Source organism: Prionailurus viverrinus, chromosome A2 (genome assembly GCF_022837055.1).
Source record: "Prionailurus viverrinus isolate Anna chromosome A2, UM_Priviv_1.0, whole genome shotgun sequence".
NCBI lineage: Eukaryota > Metazoa > Chordata > Mammalia > Carnivora > Felidae > Prionailurus > Prionailurus viverrinus.
The window spans coordinates 9,244,341-9,269,658 of record NC_062562.1 but is presented as its reverse complement, the minus strand read 5'-3'; the positions used below and the strand labels follow the sequence as shown (position 1 = coordinate 9,269,658).

Genomic DNA, 25,318 nt, shown 5'->3' with positions numbered 1-25,318 from the left:
CCAAGTCTGGCAGGGGCAGGCAGGTTTTATTCCAAGGGCCGGACAGTGGTGGCCCCCCCTCCTCCCCCGGAATGCTGCTGGGACAGAGGAAGAGCCTGGCTTGGTGGAGCCTGGGAGCCGGCGGCGGCTCAGAGCAGGAAGGGGATGATGGGCATGCGCAGAGGCGGGTAGTCCCGGAACTCCTTCAGGTAGCTGCGGTGCTTGCCCTTGGCCCAGATGGTCATCTGAGTGAAGCCCACCAGGGAGAAGAGGGCCACTGTGGGGCAGAGCGGGGGCGTCAGGGGGGCCGCAGAGCCCGGGCCGGGGGCGGGGGGGGGGCGGGGGGGAGGAGGGAGGAGCAGCGGGTTCACCTGGGAGACACTGTGTCATGATGGCAAAGCCAATCCAGGATCCCACCTGTGGGGAGAGGGGTCAGGGGTCAGGGTGGGCAGGACAGGGCAGTGCCGGCCGCTCCACGGAGGCCTCGCCCACCTCCCCCCAACCCTTACTATCCAAATGCCGATGCCAGAGAGGCCTCGAGTAGACAGGATGACCTGATGAAGGCGCCCCCCGCTTCCTTGTGGCTGCGAGCCTGGCCTTGCACACCTCCCAACTCCCAGAAAGGCCAGCTTTTCCGTCTCCAGACGCTACAAACTGCCAAGGCAGCTGGTGAGCCAGGGACCCCTATCAGGGGCCGGTCCCTCCGTGTGGGACCCCAGCCCCAGGAGGGAGAGGGGAGGAGAGCGGGGCAGAGCCGCACCTCGTACGTATAGTTGGGGCAGGACACCAGCAGGAAGAGCCAGGTGAAGGGGTTCTTGGTGGGGTATGGGATCTTCCTGGTCTTGGACCCTGCAGGGCAGGACAGGAGGGGCAAGTGAGACCCCCTCACCCGGCCCGACCCCCACCCCCTCGCCTGGGGCAGGCCACTCACCAGCTGGCCGCAGGTCCCGCAGGGCCATGTGGATGGAAAAGTTGCCAAGCTGGCAGATCTGTCAGAGCAGCAGGGTCAGCCGGGAGCCCCCAGACTCCCCACCCCAGGCCCCTCCTCCCCAGCCTGCTTACCACGAAGATGGCGAGGGCCAGTTTCACCTGCTGAGCTCCATAGGCTGAAGAGGAAGCAGAGGGGTGGCCTGTGAGGGGAGAGCCCAGGGCGGGTGGGGAGGGGCAGGGTCCAAGGCCACTTACTGGGCGGTGTGTAGAGAGGGTGGTTAATGTAATAGGCCATCCAAGCGGCGAAGCCCCAGTAGTAGGTGCAGTTCTGAAAGGGAGCGGGGCTGCGGTGAGTCGGGCGGCAGTGGGTGGGGCCAGGGACGGGCGGGGTCTGGGCACGGGGTCCAGGTGGGTGGGGCCGGGAGGCGGCCAGGGTCTGGCTGGACACACCCCGGGGCGCTCACCTTGAAGATGTTGCGCAGGGGCATGGTGCCGTGGGAGAAGCGGTGCACGAAGAGCGTCTCCAGCAGACGCTTGATGTAGTGGAATGAGTGGCAGATGCAGGCGAGGCTGGGGGGGGAGGGGCGGGGCAGGCTCAGCTGGGGCAGGTCCAGCAGGCCCCCCCCCCCCCCACCGCCCCTCCCCCTGGCCCCACTCACTGCACCACCGTGTGCCGGCTGGACGTGAAGTCATACTTGTGGCCGTAGATGAAGGGCACCCGGAAGTAGAAGAGCAGGTAGATGAAAAGGGGCCCTGCGTACTCGGTCAGGAAGACCTGGGGGTACGGGGAGCAGGTGAGTCACCCCAGTGTGGCTGCTGGGAAAGGAGGCCACGGACAGGGCTGCGGCTCACCGTCACCCAGCTGATCTGGGCCCCCAGGTCCCGGAAGTAGAGTGTGGCCGTGGTGCCCACAGGCAGCTTCTGCAGGACGTCCTCATCCTTCAGGGACTTGCCCTCTGCAGAGAGACCAGGCCGGGGCTCAGAGCTGCCCAGGACTTCGCCCACTGCCACCCAGGAGCCTAGGGGCGGCCGAGCAGACAGCTGTACTCACTGGGGTCCAGGCGGAGGGACTGGCGGGCAGGGTACCACTGTGGATCTGCGGGGAGAGCAGGGCATCACAGCGCACAGCACGGTGGAGCCCAGGGACCCCACGCCTCCTCCAGCCCCAGGACAAGGCCTCTGAGGCCCGTGCTAGGACCCAGCCGGGAACAACCCAAGCAGGAGAGGGATGTTATCCTTCCGAAGGCCCGGCAACGACATTCCTGCTGAAGGCCACGCAGGGACATCTGCCCCAGGCAAGCCAAGAGAAGCCTGGGCCACACTGGGGGCACCTCTGCAGGACCTGGGAGGACAGGTGTACAGGACAGGGTCCCACCCAGAGGCCCCTGCCCAGAGGTCACAGGGGTGGCACAGCTGGGCCCTGGACTTACGGGTCTTGGTGAAGAGGTTCTTGATCTCGGCAATGGTGGCATGGGGCTCCACCTGGGGGAAGCAGAGGCCGCAAAGAAGTCGGGGGTAGGGGAGCCTAGTCAGGACCCCTCCTGGTGAGGGGGGTCGGACAGGGGGCCTGGGCCGCTGCCATGGGAGTGGGAAGGCCGGAGTTCAGGCCCCCCTACCTACATGGCTGAACAGCACAGCAACGGCCCCCCCAGAGTGGAGACGGTATGAGCCTGCGAAGCTGGGCCTGCTTCCCTGCCTGTGCTCACCCCCACACAGCTGCCCGCAGTGACGGCCCTCGGTCAGGGCCAGAACTCACTGGGGCAGGAGCCCCTTCCCCCCTGCCTGGCGTCTGCAGGGGGCAGCTCTCAGAACCCCCACCTTCTTCCCAGGCCCCAAAGCCCTGCAGGGTCCACAGAGGTTGCCTCACCTCCTCCCACCAGGGGGCCCGCTCCCGGCCACACCCAAGGGCCAGCGCTGCCCACCCCACCCCATGCCGGCAGGGGCAGGCCCGGGGACGGTACCCCTCATCTGCCCGAGGAGTAGGTGGGGTGTCAGGACACAGGTTGGGGGGACGCAAGGAGTCCGCCTCCTCAGAACCAGGATCCCCAGGAAGTAACGGGCCCAGACTCCGTGGCCTTGGCCCAGGGCCGCCGACGCCACGGTCGTACCTTGTCCAGGAAGCACAGCTTCTCTCGCGTCTTCGCGTCCAGAATCTCCACCTCGAAAAAGAGGACGGCCTTTTTAGGTTTTTTGGTCTTGGCGGGGGCGATTCGGGGGAGGCCGTTGAGGCCGAGGCCGGGGCCCGGGCCCGGGCCGGCCTCCCGGGCCACCATGCCCATGTTCAGGTCCATGCTGCCCTGCTCTGCCCGCTGCGGCCAGCGGCCCCGGCTGCCGGCCGTCAGCCCCCACCTCGGACCTCCCCAGGCGGAGCGGCTCTGGGCCGGGCGGGCGCGATCAAATTCTGCCGCGGTGCTGGAGAGGAGCCCGCGCCTGCCCTGGCACCGCCACCTTCTGTGCAGATGTAACCCGAGTGCCCCACAGCCACGGCCCAGCTAAATATAAAACTGCCCCAGACCGAGCCCCCTAGGAGCCATGCCACAGACCTCCTGGGGGCGACCCCTGGGGGCTGGGTCCCCCAAAACTGAGGCTTTTGAGTGGACACAGCGCCTGGACAGCACTGGGGGCAGGGAGACCCTCGGAGGCAGGCAGGGAGGCACCTCCCGCCTGGCCCAGTGCAGGGCGGGGCGGGCCTCGGGAGGAGGGCGAGAGAGGCCGAGGGCGGCCCAAGCCTCGGCCGGCTCAGGCCCACAGGGCTCACGGGGCTTGGAGAAATCCCAGCTATTTTGAGAATCCCAGAGACAGATCATCCACTTCCCCTTCTGAGCTGTAAGAGACACTGCGGATTATTTTCCTTGTGCATTTGTGTTCCCAGGGAGGTGACAGATTCCGAAGTTATTGGTGCAGAGAGCCTCTCTCTAAGTGTGGAAAGGGTCAGGAAACGGAGAAGTTTCCAGCTAGCATCCCCAGCCTGGATGGATGAGGCCCTGGCCCCGGCCCCTGCCTCCCTGACCTCCCTTCTCCACTCATTTCTCACTAGGTCCACCCGGGCCTGTCCAAGGCCACCTCTGGGGCAGTCTTCCCACCACGTCAGCCCAACACAGTGCCCTTGCCTAGGCCCTGAGCCCACAAAGCCCAAAGCCTGGCCACCCCCAACCCCACCCTTCTCCCAGAGCCGCCCCCAGACAGTGGCAGAGCAGTGGGCAGAGTTGGGAGGGAGAGAGCCCCCCGGGGGGTGGGGGTGGGGGTCTGGCCCACCCATCCCAAGCAGGTCAGAGAAGGCCCCAGGAGGGGCCGTGAGCATGTGAACTGCTGAAGCTGGAGGGAGGCCCAGCAGTGGCCAGTGGATCCCCAAAGGCCCAGGTGCTCCCATGGGCCCAGGTGCTCCCAAGAAACCCCAGGGCAGGGCCCCAGCCAGGGCTCTCTGAGGGCAAGGCCGGCCACCCACAGCCCGGCAGATGGTCCACCGCAACCAGCACCCCCTAGAGGGAAAGGGATCCCCTCACACATCCCCCAACAACACGGAAGATGTGGGGACTGAGTCTGGCCATGCCACGAGGTCGCCCGTGACCAGCCCCTCACTTCTCTCTGAGCCTCGTCCAGGAGGCAGGTAGGAAGGCGTGGGCCTCAAGGGGTTATAAGGGGTCATGAGACAATGTGAGTGGAGCACCAGCATGGGGCCTGACAGGAAGTGCCCCAAAACCTGGGGCCACGAGGCTGGGCGTGAGGAGGCCCGGTGGGAAGGGCACAGGCCTGGGTGCAGATCCTGGCAGCCTGCAGGCCTGTTTGCCCACGTATGCTACGCCCACGCCACATCAGGGACACGAGAGGGCCCAACACCCAGAAGCCCTGGCCCATGCTGCCTGTTGGTGCTGCACCGGAGTGAGCCTGCTGGGGACTGCCGGCCGTGTGGCCTTGGGGGACAGCCTACCGAGCCCCTCTGAGCCACGGGCCAAACAGATGGGGCCAGAAAAGAAGCTGGTCATACCGCCCAGGGTGTCTGGTCCCACCCAGGGGACTTGTGGGAGAGGGAAGGGGCACACTTGGAACGTGCCAGAAAGGGCTAGAATAGCAGGGCTGTGGGCAGGCATAGGGCCTGCCCTGTGGCTGCAGGTATATTAATAGTTCCTGGGTCCCAGCAGGGCGGTGCCCACATGCCTTCAGAGCCCGTGTGGGGCAGGAAGGCAGCACCAGGCCCACTGGGAGAGGAGGCCTCCAAGTTCCTGCTGAGCCACTCAATAGCTTAAAATATAAGCAGCCCCTCTCCCTGCCGGCCAGCTGCTGGGGGAGGGCTGAAATCCTACCCCTCTCCCCCAGCCTGGGCACCAGACCAGGGTCCGGGGAGAGTCGGGGGCCCCGACTGGCTGCCGGAGAGGAAGCTGGGGGGCAGGAGGGGTGGCCGGGCGAGGGGCACACTCCCAGCGGCCGCACCGGGGTCAGTCCCAAGCTGGAGGACGGGAGCCCGCGCCCTCACAGAGGTAAGCCTGGCCCTCCGGGCAGCACCCTGGGGCCCAGCCCACTGGGGTGGGGGTTGCCTCAGCTCAGGGCTGCCGCGGCTGGATCTGGGGCTGGGTCGGTCATTTCCCACTTCTCACCCCCTCATCCCAGGACCCAGCAGCTTTCATGCTGAGAGAGGTCTCAGAGGCCCTGAGGAGTGAGGGGAATGTAGGACCCAGGACCTCTCCGTACGATTTTATAATTACTGCAAACTGAAAAGTGAAATAAAAGTTTATGCTAGGTGGAAGAAAGGAAAGAAAGGAAGGAAAGGAAGGAAGGAAGGAAGGAAGGAAAGAAAGAAAGAGAGAGAGAGAGAGAGAGAGAGAGAGAGAGAGAGAGAGAAAGAAAGAAAGAAAGTTATGCTAAGTAAAAGAGGCCAGACACAAAGACTCACCATATTATGTAAAGTGTTCAGAATCGGCAAACCCAAAGAGCCAGAAAGACTGGGTTGCCAGGGGGCTGCGGAGGGGAGATGGGGAATGTTGCCTGATGGGAACCTGGTATCTTTTAGGGGTGACGGAAACATTCTAAAACTAAAACGAGGTGGTGGCTGCAGTGGGACAGACAACACTGTGACTCTACCAAATGCCACTGCACTATTCATTTTTAATGGTTCATTTGATGTGAACTGCATTTCAATAAATTATTTTTAAGCGGGGGGGGGGGGGGATGTGCTAAGAAGCAGGCCCCAATTACCCATCAAAAGAAAATGCCCCAGGGCAGGGAGCAGCAAGGGTACCCCACCCCCATCCACCTCCCAACACTGAGGGCCTAAACAGAGGGGACATGGTCATATGCTTCCCATTTTTCAGCCCCTCAGCTTACCCACCCACTGCACCCCTCCCCACCCCGCTGCGACCCCAGCCCCTGCTCTGTGCTGAGCATACCTCCCATGCCCTGTCTCTCTGTCTCTCTGTCTGTCTGTCTGTCTCTCTCTCTCTCTGTGTCGCCTGCCCAGGCCTGATGCCAGCCTAGGGTGGGGACCCAGGGTAGGCCTATGCCAGGTCAGACGGTGCAGGCAGCTGCCAAGCACAGCCCTTAGGCAGGGTTCCTGAGCACAGAAGGGTAGGCAGCAGGCCCAGGCCCCATCCCTGGGGAGAAGACAGGCCTGGGGAAGGGAGGAGAGGTCAGCCCTCCTAAGGGAGCTGGAGGCAGGTGAAGGGCTGGGAAGGGGGTCACTGGCCGGAGGTCCCAGCCGTGGACCATAGCTCAGGGGTGTGGCACAGCAGGCTCCGGCACAATGGATACAGAGGACAAGGACGGGGCGGACACCCTGGCCTGGGACACGGGAGCACGGCTCTGCGATGACAGTTCCACTAGCCCGGGAGGAATTCTCACCCAGGCGCCTGAGATTCCAGGATCCGGCCAACAGCAACTCGTGGCACCACGAGGTCAGGGCATGGGGGTTGGGGGAGGGGGCAGGACCAAGGATGGGGCCACAGGCCACCCTGAAAGAGGGGCGGGGGTCAGGCTGCAGCCTTCCCCAGCTTGGAGGGGAACACCCAGAGCCACTGCTGAGCAGCAGGGCCCACGGCCTTCTGGTCTTCATGGAAACAAAGAAGCTGCTGATCAAGGTAGTCACAGTGGAAACAGGGGTGCTGTTTTCTGAGCACCGTTCTGAGCTAGTGTCGGCGCCCAGAGCAAGGCTCCAGGGGTGAACCCCACCTAGTAGATGAGAAACACCAGAGCAGTGGGAAAGCAGAGCAGTTATGCATCTGTAGGAGAGGCTCAGGGCCTTTGCACATGCTGTTCCCACTGCCTGGACCACTCTCCCCCAGACCCCTCAGGGCTCCTCCCTTCACCTCCTTGGGTCTTCAGACAAATGCTCGGTGAGGTCCTTCCCAACTTAAAATAGAAACTCCCAGATACCAGCTCCCAAGGACAAGGACTGCCCGCCCCGTTCTTGACCATTTCCCAGCACACAGACCTCCCCACCTGCATGAGGCACCTGGGCTTGCCCAAGGCCCCACCACTGGCCTCTGAGCCCAGGCCTTTCCCTTCACCACACCCCAGGGGGCCCTGCCCACCTCGCCCAACCCCAGGGTGGCGGCAGGGTGGAAGCTGCTGCCTGGAGTTCTCCGTACCCTGGGCCAGGGACCTAGTGCCAGGGAAGCCTCTGTGAGGCCCCCACACATGCCCGCCAGGCTCCTGTGACCCTGTGAGGCCCAGCATTCTGGCAGCCAGACCCTCCTCCCAGGCTCTGGAGCACCACTCACTGGGGGAAAGGGCCAGGGACCAAGCCAGCTCCCAACTCCAGGGAAAGCTTGTTGACTTTCTGCACCAGCAAAAGCCCAACACAGAAGAGGGGCTCCATGCTGACCGGCTCTATGGAGCCTGGGCCCTCAGAGGCACTACCACAGGCCCCGTGGTCCCCACACAAGGAGGGCTCAAGGGCCTCCTCGGCTGTGTGCACATTACCTAGGCTCTAAGGTCAAGAAGACTCACCTACTTCCTGGCTGTGTGGCCCTGGACAAGTTACTCAACCTCTCTGAGCCTCCGTTTTTTCATCTATAATGTGGGCTGCCCCCACCTGCCATCTCGCAGAATTACCGTAAGATTTACAGAGATAATGACACCCAAAAACAGGAGATAAACACACCCAGCCTAGAAGAGATCCTGCATGGAGTTAACTATCATCAGACCAACACTGGCAAAACAGTACTGGCAGTACAGCCAGGCCCTTTCTCCCCAAATCCTGGCCGTGAAGACACCAAGGTCAGGGAGGTGATGTGGTAACGCTCCATCCAGCCGCTCCAACCAGCCGGTGACAATGCGCCCGAACCCTAACAATAGCAAGACACGTGTGGGTGGGAGGGGCGGGGCTGCAGCGAAGTCCCTACTACGGTTCGCTGCCAGGCTGCGGCGGCGGCTGCCCTGCGCTCCACTGCCCCCTTGTGGCCGTGGACTCCCCTCCCAACTGCGGGAGGACGAAGACCCCTGTCAGGCAGAAAATGCCAGTGCAGGACCAAGAGCGAGTACTGGCTCGGGCTCCGCCACTTACCAGCCAAGAGGCCTCGGGAGCCACTGCCCCACGTTCCCTCTTTCGGCCCCTCGCCCGCTCCCGCCTCCCCTCCTCCCCCATCTCAGGCAGTGCAGTGAACAAGACCCATCCCAGCCTTCAGGACCGCACCCCACCCTGTGCGTGCTGTAGGGGAGGGGGACGGGGGCGAGGCGGGGGACAACAGCGACCCGTCTGTCACCAAGCGTCGTGGAGAAAAACAGAACTGGGCGGGGGAGTCCGGGGTGGGAAGGAAGGCCATTTTCGGGACAGTGGTCAGGGAAAGCCTCCCTGAGCGGGGGGCATCCGGGCAAAGGCCAGTGAGACGCCAGGCAACAAGTGTGCACACGAGGCAGAGGGAAGGCCAAGTACAAGGGCCCTGTGGCTGGATGCGCTCAGCGGCTCTGAGGAGCAGAAGGCCCAGGTGGCCAGCACAGAGCAGGCAGACGGCACAGGTGAGGGCTCTGGCTCTTACCCCAAGGGAAGTGGGCAGGTTCCCCTGGGAACTGGGAGACCAGGACAACAATGCAGACGGAACAGGGAGGTGGCCACGGAGGAGTGGAACGTGGTGGCATTCTGGACAGACTAAGGGCAGGACCACGGGATCTGCTGATGATGGTCTGGGGGGCCCGGGGGGTCCGACCTGAGCCCCAGGAGGAAGGAGCGCCAGAAAAAAGGCAGCAGGGGGAGTAGGCACCACCTGAGCCCAGGTGTGAAGAGCCACGCTTGCATCTGCTGCACCTGCAGGAGCTGCCAGGCGGGCGCGGCACACAGGGGCCCGGGCACCAGCGCCCACGAGGCCTGCAAGCCGGGGGCCCGGGCCCCTCTCGAGCCTCAGTGTCCCCCCATCCTCATAATCACCGCCGGGCCCAGTGCTCTCCAGGCCCCTCCCATCCGCCAACAAGCCTCCGTGGCCTCGAGGTGGAGTCCACATCCCAGGGCCCCTTGGGACAAGGGGTAGGCACAGGCCCGAGGGTCGGCCCGGATTCCAGGTCACCCTCACCAGCTCCCGACGATGCCCCTGGAACCTCTGTGCATCCTCAGGCGGACCCGCCCAATGGGCACGCGTGGAAAACAGCAGGCCTGGAGCTGCGGCGGCTTCCCAGGCCCCTCTCCTCGTCCTCCCCTTTCACCTGCCCAGCAGCCAAGAGGGCAGGAGCTCTTGGCTCCACTTCTCAGATAAGGAAGCCGTGTTCCAAAGGGTGAGGGACGCTCCCGGGTCACACAGAAACACCTGAGCCCAGACGCGCGCTCTTGTGTGCGGAGAAAGGCCAGCAACCCCCCCCCCCCCCCGCCCCGCCCCGCCCCGCCCCGCCCACACAGGCCTCTGGGGCCACACCCCCAGCCGGCGCAGGCTCTGGGGAGGCCCTGCGCAGAGACTGCACAAGCAGCACACCCAGCCTCCGGCGGGCTCTCTGAGACCCCACGTGGGTCTGCCGGCCAGGAAAGGGCCCTGCAACTAGGCCACCTTGTGAGGGACGTGTGCGCCCTGGTGGTGACGTCTTCTCCTGGGCCTGGGGCACGAGAGGCCCGCTGTGGGTGCAAGCCCTGCTCAGGGCAACCTGGGACTCCAGACAAAGATGCAAAGACCTTGACAGGTCCTTCCGCCGGCTGGCCCAGGCCCTCGCGGCCCCCACGGGCCCCCGCTCGGGGCATAAGAGCTGCCGCACCCAGAGGAGGGAGGCCTGGCCGCGAGCGGCACAGCACCCAGCCGGCTCACCCGCTTCACAGATGCAGAGGCTCGGGCACGTTCCCCTGGACTCCGCGACTCAGCACTTGCAGCTCCCTTTCCCTTCCACTTTCCAGAAATATCGAAGTCACACCGCTCGCGCCAGGGTGGCTGAAAAGACCTTGGGCTCAGCTGCCAGGAGGCCAGCACAGGCCGCACCTGCTCCGCCAGAAATACCTCCTTCCCCAGTGGCCTCAGCTCGTGACCCCATTTCTCTGAGGTGCCCAGCGCACTTGCACCAGCCTCCCCGACGTGCCACCACGGGGGCAGAACGTCACCAAGGCTGGCAAGGGCGGGGAGACGCTGACCACCCACTTCCAGGCCCTCAACCAGCCAGTTCCCACCTCCTGCCCCCACTGGCCAGACAACAAGAGCCAGGGTCTGAGTGCCAATGTCCCTGGGCTCTGGGATGGGGGCCAGGAGACGCTGGAGGAGCCCCATACACCCCAGCGGCGTCCTGGAGAACATTCTTCAGGTGCTCAGGTGACCCCAGGTTGGTGGCAGCAACCACACAGAGCACAACCTGAAGGGGACACCGAACCAACACAGCGGGGACTCTGGGTCTCGGGCCCATTGACCAGCTGCCCACTGGCACCCACAGCCCCCGCACCTCCCTGCGCTGGCACAGGCTGCACCTTCCGGGACTCCAGAGGGCGCTGTCCCACCCAGAGCAGGGCTGCCCCTGGGGCCTGTGCCACTGGGAAGCGCCTCCCCAAGAAATATCTGTCGGATGCTTACCTCGTGCCAAGGGCCATGCTGAGACCTTCGCCTGCCTAACTCACCTAGCCTCACCGGGGCCTGTAAGCTAAGGACTGTGATCCCAGTTATGCAGCTCAGAAACAAGGGGGCCCTCACCCAGGGCACACAGCCAGGAAGTGCCGCGGCCAGCGCCGACGCTCCCGCTTGGGCCCACAGCCCCGGCCACACCACCACCACCACTCCGAAGAGTGGGGTTAGATGCCAACGGGGGAAAAAAGGTGGAAGGGGCCCCGGGATCTGATCATCTGGAAGGTACCCCCTTCCCTCCCGATGCTCCAACTCCAGCACACTCGTCTTGGAAGGTCCAGACTCTGCAGAACATGTCACTACCAGGGAGCCCAGGGACTGAGCCCACTCCTCGCAGGCCTCAGGCTCCCGTGGCCCCAGCACACTCAGGGTCCCAAGGGAGAAAGACCCGTCACCTCCTGACACCACACAGAGGTGTCCAGGCAGGCTCAGCGGCTGTCTTAACACTTCCTGCACGGTTTCCTGTCAGGCCCCAGGGGGAGGGGTGGAGGGAGTCCCCACGGCAGTGCCTCAGCAGAGGCCAGAGTCAGCCCAGTCTCCCAGCCTGAGCCTCAGCGTCTCCCTCTGGTCGATGGGAACATTTGAAAGAAGACCTAACAGACAGGGTTCTCGTGGCACACGTGGCAGAAGTCCCACCCGTGGTCCCGAACCCTGCCTGCTAATGTGACTCCGCTGAAGAGCCCTGGACTGGGCAGCCTAGGCGGGGGACCGGGGTCTCTGAAGGGGGAGCCGGCGCCCACAGCTTCAAAAGCTCCCAGGTGACAGATGGGAACAGCCACCTCGACCCAGGCTGTCTCTGGAAGCCCAAAACCCCTCCCAGTGGGGCCTCAACCATTCCCTGCAGGTGCAACCCACCCCTTCCTTGCCCTGCCCCCTGCAGGGTGTGAGTCCTGAGTACCCAGCCACCACCAGCTCACACTGATCCTACTAGATTGGCACTGTTACCCCATTTTACAGACAAGGAGGCTGAGGCTGAGGAACACAAGTCACCAGCCCAACAGCACCCGGCTACGAGCTCCAGTGGCAAGACCCCGTCTATATTTGCTCCTTAGAACTGAATGCTCTTCCTCCAGGGCTGTCCCCGGCCCCAGACCCTTGGGGGATGGCCCAGATCTGCACCCCGGCACCCCCTGGCCAGATCAAGGGTAGTGACCGTGTCTGGTCTCTGCATCTCTGAGCAGGAAGGTGCCATCAGGCCAAGAAGCTGGAAGAGGCAGGAGACACTGAGCCCTGCAAACACAGGCTGATGGGAGCAGCAGGAGGAGCCCATCCAGGATGACCCCCCACCTGCGTCCAGCACATCTGGCCCAGTGCGGCAGGCAGGTTAGTTCACCCCAGAAACTTCCGGAATCGCCTGCTCTGGGACCCCCATGGCCAGCTTCATACACAGCAACAGCTAACACCTCCCACATGCTCACAAGGTGCCAGACACAGAGGCACATTCTCAACACAAATTACCTTTTACTATTGATCCCCTTTTACAGATGAGGAAACTGAGGCTCATTCGTTCACCACATAAATACTGATTGAACATCTACTAACTGCTACATGCCAGGCACTGTTAAAGGCTCTGGGAATTCAGCTCTGGAAAGAGAGACAGAAATCTTTGCCCATGCGCAGCTGACATTTTAGCGGGGGGTGGGGGGGGTGGGGGGACAAAGACCATCAAATAAAGTTGCACATAACATTAGAAGATGTCATGTGCCATAGGAAAAGCAGAGCAGGGAAAGGGGACAGAGAGTGGAAGGTGAAGAGGGGGTGTGCAGTTTTATACAAACTGGTCAAGAAAGGCCTCCGGAGGAGACCTTGGGACAAGCCCTGAATGCAGTGGAGGAAAGAGCTGTTGAGAAATCTGGGGAAAGCATCCAGGCAGAGAAATGGCCTGTGCAAAGGCCCTGAGGTTCAGCATTCTTGGTGTGTTCAAGCAACAGTGCAGAGGACTGTGTGGCTGGAGAGAGTGAGCAACGAGGGGGCTGGGGGGAGGTAACAGGTTGTGCAGGGTCTCACCCTCCAGATGAAGATTATGGCTTCTATTCCCCCCCCCTTTTTTTTTAATGTTTATTTTTGAGAGAGAGAAAGACAGAGTGTGAGCAGGGGAGGGGCAGGGAGAGAGGGAGACACAGAATCCGAAGCAGGCTCCAGGCTCCGAGCTTTCAGCACAGAGTCCGACACGGGGCTCAAACACTGACCGTGACGTCGTGACCTGAGCTGAAGTCGGATGCTCAACTGACGGAGCCACCCAGGCGCCCCTGGCTTCTATTCCAAGTGAGGTGAGAACCCTGGAGGATTCTGGGCAGAGCAGGGATATGACCTGACAAGTTCCTAAAGGATCCATCTGGACTACAGGGGAGAAAGAGTGGAAGCAGGGAGCCGAGTAAGAAGCTACGGGAATAATTCTGTCAGGATAAAAGATGTCTTAGACCCAAGGGTCGGCCAACTATGGCCCAGAGGCCAATTCTGGTCCACCGCCTGTTTCTGTACAAACTAAATTCGTCCTTATACTTTTAAATGGTTGGGGAAAAAATCAGAAGCCTATTGCGCAGCACAAGGACATGACGTGAAATTCAAACTTCAGGATCCACAAAGCTGTATCACAGGGACAAGCCCATGGCTCACTGACTGTTAATGTATCATCTACGGCTGCTTTGTTGTTTTTTTTTTTTTTTACAACTATCGAGTTGAGAAGATGTCACAGGGGCTGTATGGCCCACCAAGCCCACAGTATTTCCCGTCTGGCCCTTCACGGATAAAGCCTGCCGACCCCTGGCCTGGGCCCGGTGATGGTGGGGGGCTGATGACAAGTGGCCGCATTCCAGCTCTACAGTGAAGGCTGAGCTGCAGGGTTCGCTGACTTGGACACATGAGAGAACAAGCAGAGCCAGAGCCTCGGGGCTGGGTGATGAGAAGGCCGGAAGTGCCGTTAACTGGAGGGGGGACACGCAGTTTGAGGGCAGTCTGGAGCTCAGGTCGGGACATTATTAAGTGTGAAATGCCCACTAAACGGCCCCACGGAGAGCTCCAGCTCACTGAGAGACCACATAAGGTGGGGGGGCCAGGGGCGACGTGGAACCTTCACAAGCCTGTTCTGCTGACTGAGAAGTTCCCGTTCATTCTCTCGGGAAGTGCTTACCGAGCCCCTCGACGTGCTGGGCCCTTGCTAGGGGCTGGGCTTGATGAATAGAGAGACCTATGTGTGACAGTAGCGTGCTGGGCAGTGTTCCCAGTGCTGGGACAGAATGGTGAGCACAGCTGAGAGAGGCCATGCTCCTCGACTGGTCCTGTTCACACTCAAGGGGAACGCGGGCAAAGCACCTATCACGTAACATGAGGTTGGGACATACCAGGTGCTGTGAAGAGAGCCTGGCAGGGGACCCAGAGCACCAGAGGAAGTGGTCAGGGAAAGCCACTCTAAGGAAGTATTATCTGAGCCATAGCCAGAAAGAAGCCAAAGGGAGGACCGGCCTGAGGCTCCCTGTGGGAAGTGCAAAGGCCCTGAGGCAGCAGTGAGTTTGGCAGTGCTCTGGAACATCCAGCAGGAACAGAATGGACTTGAGCAGCTGAGGAGGCTGGAGTGCACGGAGGCCCAGACCAGCACTTTGGGAAGTCACTGGAGTGCCACCACCTGCTTTGGTTTTGAGAAAGAGCCCTCCCGCTGCCACTGGTGGGAACAAGCATGGAAGCAGACACAGCAGTGAGTCTCAGAAACAACCCAGGCCAGAGACCTCAGTGGGGCTTGGACTAGGGCAGAGGTGACAAGTGGTAAAAAAGACACTCTAGTTCCTGGATCCTGAGACACCACTGATTGAGACCAAGCTGCCAATTTGGGGGGGGGGGGGTCGGGGAGTGGAGAACTTTCTACATAAACATGACATGTATATATATCAATCATAAGACACAGCCCAACTTAAGGTGAAAACTGCATTCTGGGATAAAAGGAGAACACTAACAAGTTAAGAGGATTTTGGCAGAGGAGGGCAGGGCTTCTGGAAGGTTTAACAGGCCTCCCTGCATCTTTAAAGGGAGAGGTGAATTAAGAGGTGGCTCTCGCCGTTGACAGAGGGGTCCAGGAAGATGCCCTTGGCTGTCTTCCCACCTGCAGCATTACCTGTGAGCAGCACCCTGAGCCCCGCAGGCCTCTCTGGCTCCGCTCAGCCCCTCTGGTCGACAGCAAAATGAAGCGAGGGAAAAGGAACCAAGAGTTTTACATGCACGTGCTTCCCCGTGCCTTCTCTCCCCATGATGCTCGTTCCCAGGCCCAGCCGGGGAGGCTGGCAATGAGTTCACTTCCATGTGGCGTCCACGACACCCCAGGTGAGCCGGAATGTGGCAGAAGATGCAGTTCCCAGGCCCACTCCTCAGACCACGCCTGGAGGGGCCTGGCAGGAAACATTCTTAGGGTCTGGTGATCGTGGCTTAGCACTACCCACGGGATCCCCACCTCATCCGCACATGAAAACTCAGAGTTCAGGTAACTTTTGGGTCAAAAAGTGGGGGGGAGGGGGAGGGCCAAACTCCAAAGTGCCCAAAGATGAGCCGTGACCAGCTTCATGACGGAAAGGCAGGAGCTCAGGGTCAGGACTGCCAGCCCCGAGGGGCAGCCGTGTACCCCACAACCATGTGAGGGTCCTTCCTCCTCATCCGATTGCAGTGTCTTTGGCGGGGGGGGGGGGGGGGGGGGGCATCAGCGATGCGGCTAACTGCCTGAGCGTGCCCGGTGCCTTGCTCTGCAAGCCAGTGTCTCTAACAGATGTGCACATGATCGCCTGTTCCGCCAGGGGCCAGGGCTTACGAGCGAGGAGCTCAAAGACACAAACTATCAGAAGGTGCTAAGTGCTGTGCAGAGAACTAAAACAGGAGAGGCGACAGGTGGCGAGTGTGGCCTGAGTGGATCAGGGTGGGGGGAACCTCTCAAGAGGAGGTGACATTCATGCTGAGCCCTGAATGACGGGATTCCCAGCCAGGAAGGACAAAGCCATCTCTCCTGAAACACTGGTATTAGCACAGGGGTTGCACGACTCAACCCAGCCCTGGGGTGGATGGTGGATGGTCGATGGATCCCCATCCCCAGCCAGGAGATTCTGTTAGACTTTATTCTCTGGTGGAAATAATATTCCACAACATACTGTTTCGGACTACACGTATCTCCCCAAGAATTCTGATACTCCCCTCACTCCCCACAAAGAGTATGTTTCCCCAACCTTCCCTCCTCCCACTGACCCACCCTTCTCCCGAGTCAGACTCTTGAGGGGTCCTGGGGAACAGCTTCCCCCAAGAGTGGAGGCTCCGGGTCTGTGACCTGCCTCCTGATGTTCCAGGATGCCCCAGTGCCAGTGAGAAACCGCCCTCCCCCAAACTCAGCCGGCCCGCCCTCACCCTGAGGACAGGCACTGTTCCCACGGGCCCCACCACAAAATTGGCATGGCCCTGGCCAATGCTCCCTGGTCCCTTTAAAAAGGAAAAACAGAGTTCAGAAGGACCCGGACAATGGCACAAACCCTGCAGTCTGTGGGGCCAACTGAATGGCCTGGGGACTCTGCTTACATAAGAGCCTGGTTCGAGCAGGGACAGGGCCAGGGCCGTGCCAGCCTGCCAGTCACCGTGACCTACTGAGAGGCTCTTTATCCCTCAGAGAGCTGGGAAAGGCTCGTGGCCTATCTCTAACTAACCACGAGACTGGCGGGGCGGTGGCGGTCGGGGGAGCGGGGGGAGCCCCAAACACCATCCACACCCACCAGTCAGTAATAAGGAACAACTACTCTGCCCATTTATGCAACACACAGCAGAACGCGAGGACCCCTCCCCCCCCCCCCAGGACTTAAAAAATAAACCGCCCTCTTAAAGTTGACCTTTTAGGCAAAATCAACAGAGAAGGGACTTCATCACCCTCAGGATAAAGTCCACAGGCCTCTGGCCAGTCGGCCTCATCACTCGACATGGGCCATCCACAAAGTCAGGCTTCCCGGCCTCTGCACAAGCTGTCCCCTCCCCTTCCCTGAAAACCTTCCCTTTAGGGCCTCGGCTCGATGAAAAGACCTGGAGGGCAGAGGCTGCGGTTAGTCCGTCTTCCTGGAGAGTGACAGGCACAGAGAAATGCACTGGAGCGAATGAACGAATGAATAAATGGCAGAAGGAAACAGATAAGTGGAGGCCCACGACAGGAGACCGCTCAGACCAGGACGACCCGCAAGCATCCCGTGTGGCCGGGGACAGGCCCAGGCGCGGAGCTGGCAGCTCGTGGTGAGGCCCAAGCATGGGGAGGGGAGGAGAGGATGATGCGGAACAGGCTGGCTGGCCGCGGCGGTGCTGGACCCGGGGCTCGCGGACAACGGGCCGTAAGAAGCCAGCTTCCCTGGGTCACGATCAGTAAGGACTGACTCGGCCCAACGCGGGAGATGCAGTTCTCAGCCAGGTCTCTGCAGCAGCCCCACACTAGCCCCTCTGCGCCCCGGGAGCCTGACCACCAGGAGAAGATGCATTCGTGCATCTCGTCAGTCAGTAAGGAGGCGCCGGCTAGGCACCAGGGAAATTGCAGGGACAAGACACAGAGTCCCTTCCTGCCGTCACCAAGCTCACAGTCTGACCGTGTAGAACCCAAGTGAAAATGCAACCACGGCCCAAGGTGGGCCCGATGGACGGGAGCAGGGTGCCAGGGGGTGGGGCGGGGGTCATCCTCCAGGTAAGATGGTCCAGGAAGGCCTCTCTCTGCAGGACGTGGAAGCTGAGCTCTCAGTAAGTAGCGGCCGGGGAAACACAGAGGAAGAGCCTTCTGGCTGAGGAAACAGGCAGATGCTCAGGGCTGGAATGGGGCTGCGGGTGTTTGAGGAGACGAAAGACAGAAGTGTAGAGGGTGAGGAAGGCAGGGGACAGAGGACGACGAGGAGCCCGAGAGACGGTTCTGAGGCCCGGGTGCTAAGATCCTCCCATTTACACGGGAGAAGCCCCTGCAGCCGATGCAGGGTGCGGAACATGCCAGAAGCTGCCCGGCTTCCGAGGGAGCAGGTTCGACGGCCATCAGATGGGCAGACCCACCCGAAGCACCCACTTCCTGGGACGGCTCTCTGTCCCACTAAGTCCGAAAAGTGGGTTCTGACTGTGCTTCCACTTGGCCCAGGGAAAGAGGTCGTCCCCAAATGTGACCTCCACCGTGTGTGACAGTGTATCAAGACTGGCCACCGGCTGCTTCCTCCCTCTTCTGGGCATACCATTTAGCATGAACCCATCTCCAGCAGCTTCCGTGAAGGAGGCCTCCGTGGCCCGGTTCACTGGCAAGTCGTAAGGCTTTCAAGAGAGGCCACGTGCAGAAAGCATTTCTGAGACCTGACCGATGTGGCTCTCCCGATCCGTCCAGTGATTTGTCCTGAACCACCTAACGCTCTGTACCCCGACTGCGGGCCAGGAAGTGTGCTGGACACGTCACACTCCCCAGCGGCCCTCCGAGACAGGTGTCCTTACCCTGGATTCATGGGAGAGAAAACCGAAGCTCAAGCAGGGAGAACTGTCTGTCCCAAGGGCAGAGCCGGTGGCCTCCAAAGACATCCCCCCCTCAACGCACAACCGCCCGGGCCCACCCACAGTGAAGCCCCCCGGGGCCCACCAGAATCCTGGCTCTGCCACTCGCTGAGGGACTAAGGGCCCGTCGCTTCACTCCTCTGTGCCCCAGTTTCCCCATCTGTCAAACAGAGAGAAGAACGGTCCCTACCCCATGGGTTCGTTACCAGGATTAAATGAGTTATCAGCTAAAAGCGCTCAGAGTGAGTACCAAGCTGGTAGAGGCGTTCTGAGGAGGAGGATTCCCTGACTGTCCCCAGGTATTAAAACATCCTCTGCTGCCACCGCCACCCAGCCCAAGGTCTGGCCAAATCTGTCGGTGAGAGCGCACGGACTGCCAACCAAACTCAAGGGCTGAGTCCCTGCCTAGCACAGTCCCCACTCAGGGCTGTCTGTCCACTCGCCACTTACCTCTCCTCAGGAACCGGTTATTCAAGAGGCTCTGCGCGGCTCCGAAGGAGCTCCCGGGTCCCACCCAGGCTCACCTAGGCCCACCCCGCCCACCACTCCGATCCTCCCACTCACCTCCCAGCCTCAGCCCCGCCCTCCCCGCCTAGGCCCCACCTCTCCTGCTTAGGCCCCGCCCTCCCCGCCTCGGCCCCACCTCCGCTGCCTAGGCCCCGCCCTCCCCGCCTCGGCCCCACCTGCCAGACTTAAGCCCCGCCCTTCCCACTCAACCCGACCCAAGGCTCTTGGGCCAAGGCACACCAACACAAGGAAGGTCTTTAAACCTCACGGCGGCTTTCCCGGCCTGCCAATCCCAATCCGGCTCCCCCCTCTAGAACTCCGAGGGACAGCCCATCCGATTTTAGGGCCAAGAGAGACCCTCGGCCAGCACTCCATACCGACCCACAGAGCCTCTCCCACTCTCCCTCCAGGGACGCTTTGTCCTCAGAACAATGGCGCGGCGTTGCACAGCACAGCCTGGCCACCAGCAGCCTTTGGAAGCATCAGCAGGGACAGAAACTGGAAAGGCGCAAACCCAGGGCTCAAGCCCAGCTACACGGCTTCCTGACTCTGTGACCTTCCACAACTTAATTTGCTTCTCTGAGCCTCAGTTTCCTTATGTGCAAAGTAGAAGTAATACTCGTGCCCACCCGATCACCTGTGCTTGTTGGTGCCCCCCCCCCATTCCTCTTCTACGGATGGGCAATCAGACAGACCTGAGTCTGGATCCCCTCTCTGCCACAACACGACCTTGGGTAAGTTGGGCAAGTTCCTTCACCTGAGCCTCGTGTTCCTTATCCACAAATGTGAGCAAAGAGGACCCACCTCTCAGGTTTTCGGACAGATACAATAAATGTGACCTGTCCCTGCTATTAATCCAGCAGGATTGATTATCTGGCCCAAGAAGAGGGGATCACAACCAGCATCCCAGCCTGTCTGCAAATGCAAAACCAGTCCCAAAGACATTTTTGGAAGGCCTTTTCTTTCGATGCAGCACGCAGAAGGGTGTGAGAGTGAAGAGGTCAAGCAGTCCCCATTTCAGAACACCAATACCTTTCTGCAAACAGGCGCCACATTTAAGGTACGAAAGTCGGAGACCCACACATAAAACGGGCTCAACAGTCAGAGAAACCCAAAATATCCCTCACCTATTCCAAAAGGCCACAAGAATTCAGAAGAAAAAAGTATAAAAAAAACCCAGCAGACACCCAAGATCCCACCTCCCAGATTTAAGAATTATTTACATCAGATTCCTTTTTTTTTTTTTAATAAAACAGACATAGCTGAAAGCCTTCCACACCCCTTTTCTCCCCACTCCCTCTCCCCAAGCAACGGTTCCTCTAACTGTGTGATTCCCACATACTTCTAACCTCTAATCACAACATATCCACTTATTATGTACATATCCAGAAGCAGTACAGATAAATCTCTCTCATTTGGTACTTTTTGAAATACATAGAATCTTTTGCAGCTTGCTTTTTTCCACTCAACAGGATATCTGGAGATTTACGAAAGGACTGGGAAACCAAAGTAGATTTTTTTTTTCATAAAATGGAACTGTGCACAACAGTTAAAATGAATGAACCAGGGCTACCTGTAGCACCCTCTGATGATATATTTCCATCAACTTCCTAATGTTCTTTCATACTGACCTTTGCCTTTGCAGGTTGCATTTGTCCCCAATGAGCAGTCACAGAAAGGCTCAAAGTAGTTAGTCAAGCTGCTCTGGTCAGTGACACAGTTATGTACTGAGTGGCAGAACCAGGATTCAGCCCCACCCCTGCCCAAAGCCCACACACTTAAGACACCATTAACAATGGGTCTACTTTCTCCTTAATTTTTGCCTTCCAGCCCAGTTTCCTGGCTCTAAACAACTGCCATTTGACCAGAACTCTACCTTCCAGAACTTTCACATGCTTATTCCTGTGGCGTTAGTGGAAGCAAAACTTGCCTGAGCAAGGTACTGTGTTGGTCTAGGATTATTCGCAAAATAAGCACCAACAGGGGCGCCTGGGTGGCTCAGTCGGTTAAGCGGCCGACTTCAGCCAGGTCACGATCTCGCGGTCCGTGAGTTCGAGCCCCGCGTCAGCTCTGGGCTGATGGCTCGGAGCCTGGAGCCTGTTTCCGATTCTGTGTCTCCCTCTCTCTCTGCCCCTCCCCGTTCATGCTCTGTCTCTCTCTGTCTCAAAAATAAATAAAAGTTAAAAAAAAATTTTTTTTTTTAAAATAAGCACCAACAGAGCTACACTTTTTGGGGGGCGGGGGGGTGGAAGATCCTACATAAGGGCAGTGGGGACCCCAAGAGGATGAGGCTTCCTTGTCTCCAGGTACCCATCTAGAGGAAACGGGCAGTGACGGGCAGTGACGGGCAGTGAAGGGCTCAGAAGACTGAGAGGCGCTGATCTTCCTGGGAATTAACAGACTCATTTACAAGACACAAGAGCTGTTTTTCCAGTTACGCTGGGATCATTACTTTGAGCTCTCATCTGCAATGGCAAAAACAGCAATAAAAAAATATGGAAGGAAGGAAGGAAAAGAAAAAAGAGAAGAAAAGAAAAGGAAAGAATCCTGTAGCGTAAGATAAGCAGCTCTCTTATCAACCCTGATCCATCCGACCCCAAGACAATCCCAAGGCCTCCTTTGCCTTCCAAGAAACCAGCTTCAGCCAGGACCCAAAGGGGACCCGTTCTATCTGCTTCATCTCAACTAGTCCACTGAAGGGATACTTCTTCCTCCCAGATCACAGAGGGGACACTGGCAGTGATGGTAAACTGTTACTGAAACGGCAACAAATCTCCCCTCCAGCTGGAATCCCAACCGCCATGACATCAGACCTCAGCCTCCATCAGCGCCCTGTGTGACACTCCACGCAGATCACATTTTTCTGAACATCACTTCTATCGTTTGTAAACTCCACTTCATTATCTCGAGGTCTCTCTCGGAGCCACAAAGGTCTTTTGAGGGAGGTGAACCCCTCGGTGGACAGGGGCTCACTTGGGGGTGAAGGATGGGCTTAGTTTCAAATAGAAATATATTCTTTGATGAAGATACCGAACCTTTACTCAAAGTTTGTTAAATGGGAGTGGAAGTAGCATCCGTGCTATTTTTACTGTTCTGCAACAGACACTTGGAGTAAAACTATTCTGCTTGCTGGGAGACAAGGGATCCTCCCACACGGAAAGTGTAGCTATCACCTTGGAGGGTACTTGGCAAATGTTAGCAGAAAATGAGAATAGAGAACACAGCAAAATAATTTTTTCTCCCTCCAAGATCACTTTGAACAGTGGGTTTGAAGCTCCCCCCTTCCTTCTGGCAGGAAAAAGACTTATTTCCATAAGGTAGAGCACGTTCTCCAGTGCAAGCCACAGGCCTCAGCCTGCACCGTTTCTGGAACAAATGTGCTCACCCCAAGGGCCTCAGAGGCCTACTTTATCTGACTGCTAACTAAGGAAACTAAAACTCCATTTTGCAAAATGCCATTTGGATCTTCCTTCCTGCATCTTTCAAACTGTGGCTTTTTCTCCCGGAGTATAAGAGGGTTTGAGAGGGAAAACCTTATTAGAACTTTATTCTATAATCATAAAGTTGAATGGGGCATGAGAGATCGTTGAATCCTACCTCCTCATTCCTGGTACTGTGTCAAAAATGAGCGAGGACTTCCAGGTTTCAAATTAAAAAAATAATTAGCGGGGCGCTTGGGTGGCGCAGTCGGTTAAGCGTCCGACTTCAGCCAGGTCACGATCTCGCGGTCCGTGAGTTCGAGCCCCGCGTCGGGCTCTGGGCTGATGGCTCAGAGCCTGGAGCCTGTTTCCGATTCTGTGTCTCCCTCTCTCTCTGCCCCTCCCCTGTTCACGCTCTGTCTCTCTCTGTCCCAAAAATAAATAAACGTTGAAAAAAAAAATTTTTTTTAAATAATTAGCAAAATAATAATAACAATAAAGGGGGCAGACACAGGTAATGGTATGTATGCAACCCGAGAATAATCTCGGGGGCGCCTGGGTGGCTCAGATGCAACCCGAGAATAAAAACAAGAAATCTCGGGGCGCCTGGGTGGCTCAGTTAGTTCAGTGTCTTGACTTCGGCTCAGATCATGATCTCTCGCTTCGTGATTTCGAGCCCCGCGTTGGGCTCTGTGCTGACCGCTGGATCCTGGAGCCTGCTTCAGATTCTCTATCTCCCCTGTCTCTGCCCCTCTCATGCTGTGTCTCTGCCTCTCAATAATAAATAAACGTTAAAAAAAAGGTTTTTTTTTTTAATTAAATGAATTATAATTCATTTAATTTTTTTTTTAATTAAATGAATTATAATTATATGTGAAGTACCTAACATAGTCAAATTCATAGAGACGGAAAATAGAATGGCGGTTGCTAGGGGCTGGACAGAATGGGGAACAGGGAGTTAGTGTTCAATGCGGACAGAGTTTCAGTTTTATAAATTCAAAAGAAAAGAGTTCTGGAGATGGAGGGTGGTGATGGGTGCACAATAATGTAAATGTACTTAATGCCACTTACAAATGGTTACATGATAAATTTTATGTTATGTGCATTTTGCCACAATTTTTTAAACTGAGGAGAAAGAAAAAAAAAAAAAAAGACATCTCTACCTGCTAGTTTTCATTTGGGGACCAGCATGGCCTAGGGGCTGGCAACTAAGACCCAAGTCCTGAGTTTCTCTCTCTGTTCTGCATTAACCCTCGGGGCGGGGGGGGGGGGGGGGGGGGGCGGGGGTTGGGCAAGTCATTTGACATCTCTGAGACTATTTCTTCATCTGTAAAAATGGGAATAATAATAGTCCCCAACCTCATAGGCCTATGAGGATAAAAAATAAGAGAACATAATCTCATAGCACAAGAGTAATCACACGCTAAGTTATTATGCGTTTTAAGAATAAATTAGTTTATTATTTAATGTTATTTGAAAGTCAGTACTGATCAAATTAAATTATTAATATTCTATTATCAGCTAGATCGATAAGCGCATCAGACTTCGTTTTAAGGGAAGCAGCAGCCCAAGTTAGGAGTCAGGGGACCTAGGCTTCAAGAATGGCTGTGGGCGTGAGATTTCTCCCAGGTGACACGCAAGGATTGACTGAGACGATCTCTTAGATTACCAAAAAGCAAGATCAGCTTTGCTACTCGCCGGGAGCCAGGCCTGGAACTGCACCTCCCTCACCGCCTAATCTCCTCGCGGACGTCCCGGACGAGGGAAGGGGTCCAAAGATCGTCCAGAGGCTGACTGCAAAGCCCTTTCCTAAACCGAAGGTAGCATAGTGAAACACTTAAGCAAGACACCCTCGGATCGGGAGCCAGGGTCCCACACCTTTGTTCCTCTCCTGCCAAGTCTGCCCCGGCCCGCTGGGGGAGCTGCAAGGAACCTGCAAGTTTCCCACATCCTGCAGAGACCCCAAGAAAAGGCAACCCCACAACAGCCTAGGTTGCAGAATTAGAAATACCCCCCCTGCACATGCGCGGTGCGATTTACGAGTGGCCCCGGGACACGACGCGCGCCCACTGCGCCTGCGCCGTCCCGCTCGCCCTTTGGGGCACAGGACCAGAAAGGGGGGGTCCCATGGTCCCACGAAGAAGAAAAACGAATGAGTCTGCGGCGGCCGCTAGGTCCCGGTTCCCTCGTTCCTTACCTCATAGTGTTTCATGGCTTCTTCACACGACCCCTACTAATCCTGCTGCCGCTGCTGCCTACCTGCGCGCAACAAGGAACAGACTCCCTCACGCGCTCGCGACCGCCGCGCGAGACTAACATCGGTTCCGCGTCCGCCCCGCCCCTCCCTGCCACGAGCGCCCCTACAGCCAATCAGCGCGCGGGGCGCTCACCTTCGACCCCGCCCCGCGGGGCAGGTCTTGAGAGAGGACTAGCAGCTCTCGCCACGAGGCTGGCCAATCAGCTTGCGGGACACAGGGAAGCGCTAAAAGGTGCTTGGCCACCCACCAATCAAAATAAGGCCTCGGCGCCGCGCGCCCCTTGCCCGCCTCTCGGTGGCGTCGCTGTGGAAACCGAGGGAAGCAACGGTTACCATAAAGCTGGGGGCGGGAGCAAAAAGTTGAGTGACAGGGGGAGCATCATCCGCCTGGCTGGAGGCGCGGCTGTGAACTCCCAGGTGGGCAGCCCCCTGGGTAAAGGGGAGCAACCTGAAAGGGATAGGAGCTGGGGGCGTGTGCTTGGGCTCCTGGATGGAGAAGCCTCTCCAGCCAGGGGACCCCCCCCCCATCTGTCATGAATCGGAGGGGGGAATGCCTTCACTGCCCTTTTCAATGCAAGCCCCACCGCCCCACCTTGTCCGGCCCCATAGGCGGAGGGCCCACACTTGTCCACCTGTGCTGTCCAGCATGGTCACCACTGGTCACATGTAGCTAGTGAGCCCTTGAAATGTGGCTGGTTGGTGCAAACTGA

At 58.7% G+C, this 25,318-nt stretch overlaps 1 protein-coding gene across 1 annotated transcript; it reads right to left on the bottom strand.

The window, feature by feature from the left end:
• Positions 1-5: 5 nt before the first annotated feature.
• On the bottom strand, positions 6-24,693 carry TECR (trans-2,3-enoyl-CoA reductase). The gene is made up of 13 exons (XM_047842414.1): positions 24,549-24,693; positions 3,018-3,068; positions 2,340-2,391; positions 1,961-2,005; positions 1,762-1,865; positions 1,569-1,684; positions 1,374-1,479; positions 1,165-1,237; positions 1,042-1,085; positions 911-968; positions 740-828; positions 351-396; positions 6-256 (listed from the first exon to the last, which is right to left on the bottom strand). Exons 1-13 carry the CDS (start codon positions 24,561-24,563, stop codon positions 129-131), a joined length of 927 nt encoding a protein of 308 aa, XP_047698370.1. The 5' UTR covers positions 24,564-24,693; the 3' UTR covers positions 6-128.
• Positions 24,694-25,318: the final 625 nt, after the last annotated feature.